At 38.1% G+C, this 8,775-nt stretch overlaps 1 protein-coding gene across 1 annotated transcript in view; it reads right to left on the bottom strand.

The window, feature by feature from the left end:
- The window catches only part of tox3 (TOX high mobility group box family member 3), a 143,587-nt gene extending 135,218 nt beyond the window's left edge, over positions 1–8,369 (bottom strand). The window contains 1 exon segment of the mRNA XM_038806709.1: positions 7,288–8,369. Within this exon segment, the coding sequence (XP_038662637.1) occupies positions 7,288–7,389 (102 nt within the window). The 5' untranslated portion in view covers positions 7,390–8,369.
- Positions 8,370–8,775: the final 406 nt, after the last annotated feature.

Raw genomic sequence — 8,775 nt, forward strand, 5'->3', positions numbered from 1 at the left:
GCAACACCAACTGAACTTTAGAATAAAGAATTCCAAGTAATTGTCAACTACAGAAATTGCTTTGGTCCAATAATGCCTAAATTATACACAATATAGTAAACATCATCATTGACAGCGAGCATTGAGGTAGATTACACTGGGGTCAGATACTTGTATTACTACTGTTCCATACTAGCCTGTAATTAAAATCATTTCAGTAGCCACAGTGGAGAAACTGATGCAGAAAAATACCATTTTAAACCACTTATGCATATGTGGTTTCAAATACAGTACCATGCTGTGATAAATCATTCTCTTGCAAACTCTTTTGTTACCAGGGTTACCAAAAGGTATGCCAGGGGCCAGCACAAAGAAATCAAACTGCTATCAGCCCTTCCCCCTCCATAATTTGGGAAACGTGCACATTATTATAAAACTTTCCAAAGATGGGGCCCCTCATCCTTTTGGTCTTTCGGTTCTTTTTTCTCTGACTAATAGTTATTTTAAATAGGACAAGTATATCATAAAAAACAAGTGATTTTTCCAAAACTTTTTGGTTTCACATTCAACAAAAGGGTACTCAACGAAACAGTGCTCACATGCTTGGAGTAGTAGAACAACTTTAGGTTTCAGGCAGTGCTAAACACACACTTGACATCTGAAATGTGTACATGATTTCACTTGTTCCATGCTCTGTAAATTGGGCATTGCTTCAGTGCAAAGCAAGTGTGTTTAAAGGTAACTCGTTGGTTGTAAAGTTACAATTTATTTCTTTTACACCTCGTTGTAACCAGTATTGTTTGCAACTTTGCACCAACTGTGTCGCAATATTATTAGGCGAAAAAAAAAGAAAAACCATCAGATTATTCTAACTGCTGACCTTTGTTCCTCATTTACCACCTGTCCTGCAACTGGGTTGATTCTATCCTTCAAGGAGCAGATCACTGCTGTATTTAACCTTGTTGAAAGAACAGTGGGTGGATGGAACAAACTCAAATTTATTCAATCCTAACTTGAGAAGCAAGCAGAGTGTGTGAATATAATATAATGAGTGCATGAAGGAAAATACAGCTTTAGCAGATAACTCAAAAATTCTATGTGAAAACTTTCGCTTAAAAGTGTCAAGCGTTTTTATGAAAAATTCTTCAGAAAAAAAGGGAAAGCCAATGTTGGGGAATATATTCCCTGCCTCAGAATACAACTTTACTCTTGTTTTTCCCCTACTTTAATATCAACAACCCTGAATATGATTTTCTGAAGTAATTTTCAGGACTGAGTTGATATAGGCAGTTTATGGGTCGTAACAGTCAAATCAATGCACACTAAAAAGATTGCGAGCACATAAATCACTTGTGTTTTTCCAACACTGTCCCTCGGAAACAGCTGAGCACTTTGCTCTTTGTTTTAATATGCAGCACAGAAAGTGGCTGGAGGAGGATGCTGATTACCTGATGCTGGTTAAATAGCAAACTGCGAAAATATAACATTTTAATTTATTCTGTGATTGTGGAACCCAAGTAGGGTTGGATATTGTTATTTTATGCAGATAAAGGCAGGCTTGGACCAAATTAAAGTGAAGTGGCTTTTCATTGCAATTCTACTTATTTACTACATTCATTTTGCTCAATAGCATTGTGACGTTACCACAATAAATCATAACATCTGAAGCACTTTGCAATACAATCGCAGTTCTTACAAATAGCCTAATGCAATCTTCTACCATTGCATAGCAGATTTTTGTCTTGACAGTTTCCACAAGAGTTTGTATTAAACCCCAGCTCCATTTCTCTGGAGTCATATTTAATGCATGCAATATTTAAATATTCCCTTACTGCAACTAGACATTCAGAGTTATTTAAAAACATTTTTAAGCAAATCTCTGCCAGAGCAAAATTTGTTGGAACAAATTTTAATTTACTACAGCCTGGAACATTCAAACAATTGATACTCATAGGATTACATTTTTTAAAATTAAGAATTGCTTTGCTGGAGAAAAGGAAAATAAATTCAGAGCAAGGAAATAATGGAATATTAAATAATAGTAAACAGAAATGTTAAACTGTGTTCAGTTCTGTCAGTATTTATGATGTAGTGTGCCCTCTGATGTCAAATTAAACCGCACTGATTAAATTAAATCAGAATTATCATACCTAGAGATATTAACAAAATCCTTTCCCTGAAGGTACTTAATGACTGGTTGGATGATTAACTCAACACAGCTGCCAGACACTAGTCGTATTCATTCAATTGCTTCTTGTGAAATAATAAAGCAGGTTGTCTCAATTTCTAATGCACATAAACTTATTTACACTGTTATGAACACACAGTGACAAAAACCTGGGGACAGTGTCTCAACTCATCCATCATTATTCATTGCTTTGTAATCCATCCTTTCATTGATTAAGGACAATTATTTCAATTTTGATGCCAGTCTTTAAACTATCCTTCAAACTCTTCCTCTTGCAAATTAGTTTTCAAAAGATCTTTCAATGCCACAATACCAACTGTTGCGAAACATTACAGCTGTGAAATAGTTCTGCAGGCTTACAGACATTAACTAACCATCATAGTTGGGATTGTATATTTTCCTGAGCACAATACATGTAATTTGGATTCAACATCTCAATAGAATTTGGCAAACTAGGGACATTCATGTGATTCAAGAGTTTTGGACCCATCTAGCCTCCTCCCCAAACGTCATACAGCGTTGGACTTGCTCTTGCAACAAAGACTATCCAGCCCCTCAGTTCCACTATTTAATTATATTGTGGCAGATCTATACTTCAATTCCATTCATACACCTTTGCAGAGAATCACTGATCTTCTCATAACGGCTTGGGAAACAAAGAACCTAAATAGAAGCCACCGACGGACACCTTACTGATCCATCTTGGATATATACTTACTGGGTCACTAAGTGAATTATTTGAACTGTTTGGTAGCAAAAGACTGGTTAGAGCACAGTAGGAGTCCATTTGCCCATTTCAGCCCATGTTGGCTCTCTGCAAGAGAAATTTAGCTAGCCCTACTCCCATATGCATTCCTCGGAAGCCTGACAAATCTTTTCCCTACAGGTGTTTTTCAAATTCCCTCTTGGAAGGCATGATTGAATCGGCCTCCACCACACTCTCAGGCAGTGCATTCCAGAATATGATTATTCTGCGTAAAAATAGTTTTCACTTGTTTCCCAATCATCTGAATCAGTATCCTCTGGTTCTCAACCCTTCTGCCAACATGAACCATTTCTTCTTATCTCCTATGTCCAGACCCTTTATGTTTTTGAACACCATTATGAAATTTCCTCGGTCTACTCTTCTCAAAGGGAAACAGCCCTAGCTTCTCCAATGTATGCATATAACCAAAGTCTCTTATCAACTGGATCCATTCTCATTTTTATTCTGCATCCTCTCTCTAGCCTTCATATTTTTCCTAAAGCACAATGTCCAGAATCGGACACAATAGTTGCAGCCGAACCAGTGTTTTAAAGCATTATTATAACCTTCTTGCTTTTGTACTCTTCTACAGTAGCACAGTAGTTAGCACTGTTGCTCCACAGCGTCAGGTTCCCATGTTCGATTCCCGCTTGGGTCACTGTGCGGAGTGTGCACGTTCTCCCCATGTCTGTTTGGGTTTCCTCCCGGTGCTCCAGTTCCCCCCCCCCCCCCCCCCCATAACCCCAGGAAGACATGCTTGTTAGGTGAATTGGACATTCTGAAGTCTCCCTCAGTGTGCCCGAACAGGCGCCGGAATGTGGTGACTGGGGATTTTTCACAGTAACTTCATTGCAGTGTTAATATCAATCTACTTGTGACAATAAATGAAGATTATTAAAATAAAGATTATTATGCCTGTATTTATAGAGCCTAGGATCCCATATGTCTTTGTAACCACTTTCCCAACCTTTCCTGCCACCTTCACCAATTTGTGATATTTGTGCTCAGGTGTCTTTGCTCCTTCACCCCCTTTAGAATTGTAATCCTTTAATTTATATTGCCTCACATGTTTGACCAAAATGCATGATTTGGCAATTCTGTGATAAATTGCATCTACCATGTGCCCTCTCATTCCAACAGCCTGTCAATATCTCCTTGAAGTTTCTCACTATTTTCCAAGTTTTTAATGTCATCTGCAAATTTTGAAATGCAAAATTAAAACAAAATCTACTTTATTCCTTTGCTGCCAATTTCTGAAAGACAGAAACATTCAACTACCAAACTGCCACTGTCCCTTGCACAGAACAAAAACAACTGATCTCATTGCCAAGGTTCCATTATTTTCTTGAAGGAGCAGTGCATTCAAATTGGGACAGAACTTCAGTATGTGCAGAGGATCTGAAATTTGAATCACAGATCAATTAATAATTAGGGAATATTTTGACTTTCAAACATAAAACACAAAACCATTTGCAAAATGATTTGCATAACTATTTGAACACTATTTGCATAACACGTAACAATTCACACTATAACTTTTATGTGATGTACAAAAACAGGCTTTCATTCATTGCTGCTGTATTGCTTTTTCTCCTATATTCTTCCTAAAAGCAGGTCTTAAAGCTATCAAAACCACAGCTGGAAGATCCTGGTTAATAGCTTTACTGTATAAAATGTTTTATACATATAACTATTAGGAAAAGACGATTGCATTGAACAGCTGAGTCATGCTCAACAAATCATTGCTTTGGGCTAGAGAGAGTATGCTGGCCCACAGCCTGTCAGCATAAACAAATCAACTTCATGACAGCGGTCTCTACCTTTAAGCACTGGGGATATCATAATAATGTTTTGGAGTTAATAACTGGAGAACTTGGCTCACTTGTACCAAAGAGGAACAGCCTTTAACATGTTAAGAGTTCTAGTTACAAGGAGAGAGTTTTCATAACTCTGACAGTAGCACCATCTTTACTCAAGCATTGCCAATGAAAATAAAGATCTTACGAAACCTAAAAACCTCAAGCCCCATTCACCAAATGTGTAAAAGTTGTCAGTCGCCTTCTATTTCAAAACAAAACTTTTAACCACAGAACCCATTTGTGAAAATAGCAATATTTTTTACAATGTGACAAAATCTGAGTTTTCAGAAATGTTTTTAAAACACGAACATTGAGTATACAAATCTTTTCCATGTATTAAGAAAATGTATCGTTAACCATTTAAAATAATGATCTCTGAAAGATTATGCACACCCAAGTTTCCCTTGTTCAGATCAGATACTGTATGAAACATTATCTTGATGATGTACGAAAAAAAATATTGAACTGGTCAAATAATATTCACCCAAAGTAATTTCATTCTCTTATGAAGTTATTCAATTGAGGAGAGGAGTCTAGTACTAGAGAGCATAAAAGGTGAGAGGGGAGAGATACAAAAGAGGCCAGGGGGAATTTTTTTCACACAGAGGGTGGTGAGCATCTGGAACGAGCTACCAGAGGCAGTGGTAGAGGTGGGTACAATTTTTTCCTTTAAAAACAGTTAGACAGCTACATGGGTGAGTAATAGAGGGATATGGGCCAAATGTGGGCTAGTGGAACTAGCTTAGTGATAGAAACTGGGCAGCATGGAAAAGCTGGGCCGAAGGGCCTGTTTCCATGCTGTAAACATCTAGGACTATGAATTGCTTTAATGGAGAACTATTAGTGTTGCAGTCTAAAAACACAGGTGCTTTTAGTTCTTCAAAAAGCTTTAGAAGCAGAACTATTCTGCATGGCACAATCTTTTCATCATATAGCACCTTTGACAAAGTTTCACTGCTTGAAACTCACGGGAAATCAATAAAGTACAATATTCAGAAAGTTGGCGGTACCCTCAGAAATGTACGCTCCAGAAAAGTCTACACTCCAGAAAAAAAATATCATGAACTCATAATTAAAGACAATTAAAACTGGGAGTAGCATACACACATTAACCAGCTTTCTAATGAGGTTGGCAGCATGAGCAAGCTTTTCCTCAGCAGGGTCACAACTGTATGCTAAATGACACAATGAAGTGGTTCTGCCAGATTGCAACAGATCTACAGTAGGGCACAGAAGAACATCATTGGCATAATAAAAGCATCTCTGATTTGCCAGACTCTATAGGAGTCCACCATACTCTTTACTGAACTAAATGCTAGCCATTAGTATTGACGATGTGGTTATCAACGGTGCTGTGTTGACCATATGAAAAAAAGGAACTTGCGATATTGATTCAGCTTTGCGTCTGTCATATGAGTAACTTGAAACAATACTTGGTTTGACAGTACAAAAGGTTTGCTCTTCTTACACACAATACATGGGAATCAGGAGATAATGCTGCCATCGAATGCACGAGAGCAGGGAGAGAGAGAAAAAAACCAAAACTTTCTCACAGTAATTAGTCAATAATTAGGCGTGATGTCCCTTAAGCCTTCAGCAGTGAATGATTGAGCAATGTGTTACTCAGAGGCAGTATGCAGTGTAAGCATCCAGTAAACAAGAAATAAAGTCAAATACAGGAGCAGCTATGAGACAAGGAGAGCATGTTACCAGCACAATGAAATCATACATTCTATAGCACATCAGGTAATTTCAAATGGTCACGTTGCAGAGTTTAAAACTTTTAGTTGACAAAACATTTTATACTGCTTGAATCTGCTAAATTCGCTGGTATTGCATTTACATAAATTGTAGTGGAGTTAGCAGTTGGGGGGGGGGGGGGGGGGAATGAGGTATATTCCCAATGATTCCAGTTAGGATTTGAAGTTAATGGTACAAAAGATCAGATTAACATCCAATAAAAATTCAGATCACAATCTGTTTTAAGCTTTTGTTCAGTGAGTGATCACAGTCAAAATGACACAGCTAATAAAAATATTCAGAGTAAATTGCTTAATTTTAGTTTGTATCTTGAAATAAATAATGCACATGAAAATAAATATTGAGGCACTGTTCAGTGTGTGTTCACAGATGATAGGGCTAAATATTGCAAACAACACTCCTGTAATCATTGAGAGTCCAAATATGGCCTATTCTTCAGAAGCTGGTTAGCAATCAGTTTTCTGGTTCACTGATTATGCTGCCAATCCCATCAGTGCTTCTATTGATTTCAGAAATCTAAAAAAGGCGAATAATGATTATGCCACTTGGAGTTAGTTTCTGCTGGCTTTAAGTGCAGATAATGCATTCCAAATCTTAAAAGCAAAAAAAGAAACGGCAGTCACTCCCAATAAATAAAACATCAACAGTTCGCATATATACTGGAAATAATGTAATACTAGATAATTCAATCAGCTTTTCCTTACAGAGTTTGAAGAGTAAAGAATGGCATAATGAAGATAAAGAAATATTTTCACCTTGTTGTAGCTGTAGTAGCCCAAGCATTGGGAAAGGTCCAGGGTGGAAGGATCTCCAGGAATAGTGTTGCCAGCAGCAGCTGGGTAAAAACGTACATCCATGGTATGTTTTTTTTAAAATATAACAACCCTTGGTAATGAACCACTTTTGAGTATTATGGGTTTCTTTCCTTTTACATCCACTTAGTGCTAACTCAATTGAGGATAAGTAATGCACAGAAGTAACCCTGGGGATTGTGTATAAAGTGGTTCAAATCTCGTTTAGAAAAGGTAGAGAGGTACATGTATATCCTGTGTTCCTTAGGTCTGTGTTTAACTGCCCAGTGCTGAGCTTCAGTATTTGCCCATGCATCAAGAGCAGCTGTTGTACACAAAGAAGCCACGCGACCAGCACTGATAAGCTGATGCTTTCAAGCCTCACCCACAGCAGATTCTGATCTGGGGCGCTGATAAAGACTGGAACAGCAACTGGGTCCCTTGGAGAAGACGGAGGAGGGTCCAAGCTTTTTTTTTTTCCCTGTTAACTCTTAAAACAATACTTTCAGCCGTCCATATCTACTCACTCACGCACCGCCAGCTGGGCTGGCAAGATTTTTTTTTCCAACAAAAAAAAAGCAGTCCTTGTAGAATTTAAAGCCAGGGGGTTACTAACAGGAGTCCTAGTCTTCTACCCAACGGTCACAGCTTGTACTCTAAAGCGCTGAAGAGCTCTGAAGCTGCTACTGGCACAGTGCTCCCTGAGAATAATGAATAAGTAAAACCTCTGAAAGGCAGCACAGAAAGCTTCATAAAGAGCCACTCCCAGTAATGCTCACCACTCCCACCAGGAACAGCTGCCACTATACACACACACATACAGAGGTTCAGTACACACCTACCAAACATTACTTTGTATCTACCCGTCCATACAAAAAAAACCCAGTTTACTTCAGGACAATCACCCTTGTTCCCATTCCAGCCAATCGGAACTTAATTTCACAAGCCTTATGTTTTTTTTAAATCAAACGATTTGTAGAAATGGTCAGTCACACGGATGTAACATGGACAGACACACATGTTATAAATCACACCCAGAGCATATTTTTAAAATAAATGTAATCGGTGAGCAGCCATCGAAAATTAGCAGCTCCTGTCGAATAGTCAAACCTTACCACCAGGGTTAAATCCCGAGCACTCAAACTCCAGTGAGTGTGTGTGCGCGAAACCCCAGTGAAAACAATCAATTAAAATCCAGTCCTTGTTGAATTAAACCAAGAGAATCAGATCACAGGCAACCTACCCCGTGCCGCGTGTAGGTCTGTATTTTTTAAAGTTGATCTTTTAATCATTCCCGTTGAAATGGAAAATTTTCTTCGCTCCAGGCAGATGAACGAAAACTGATTCAGCTTAAAGCTCGTTGAGAGTGATGTGCTGCACTACTCCTGTAAAGTTTGGTCATTTCAAAATTCCTTTTTTAAAAAATAAAACAAAATACTTTCGAAATATGAT

Source organism: Scyliorhinus canicula, chromosome 9, assembly GCF_902713615.1.
Source record: "Scyliorhinus canicula chromosome 9, sScyCan1.1, whole genome shotgun sequence".
In the NCBI taxonomy this organism is placed as follows: Eukaryota; Metazoa; Chordata; class Chondrichthyes; order Carcharhiniformes; family Scyliorhinidae; genus Scyliorhinus; species Scyliorhinus canicula.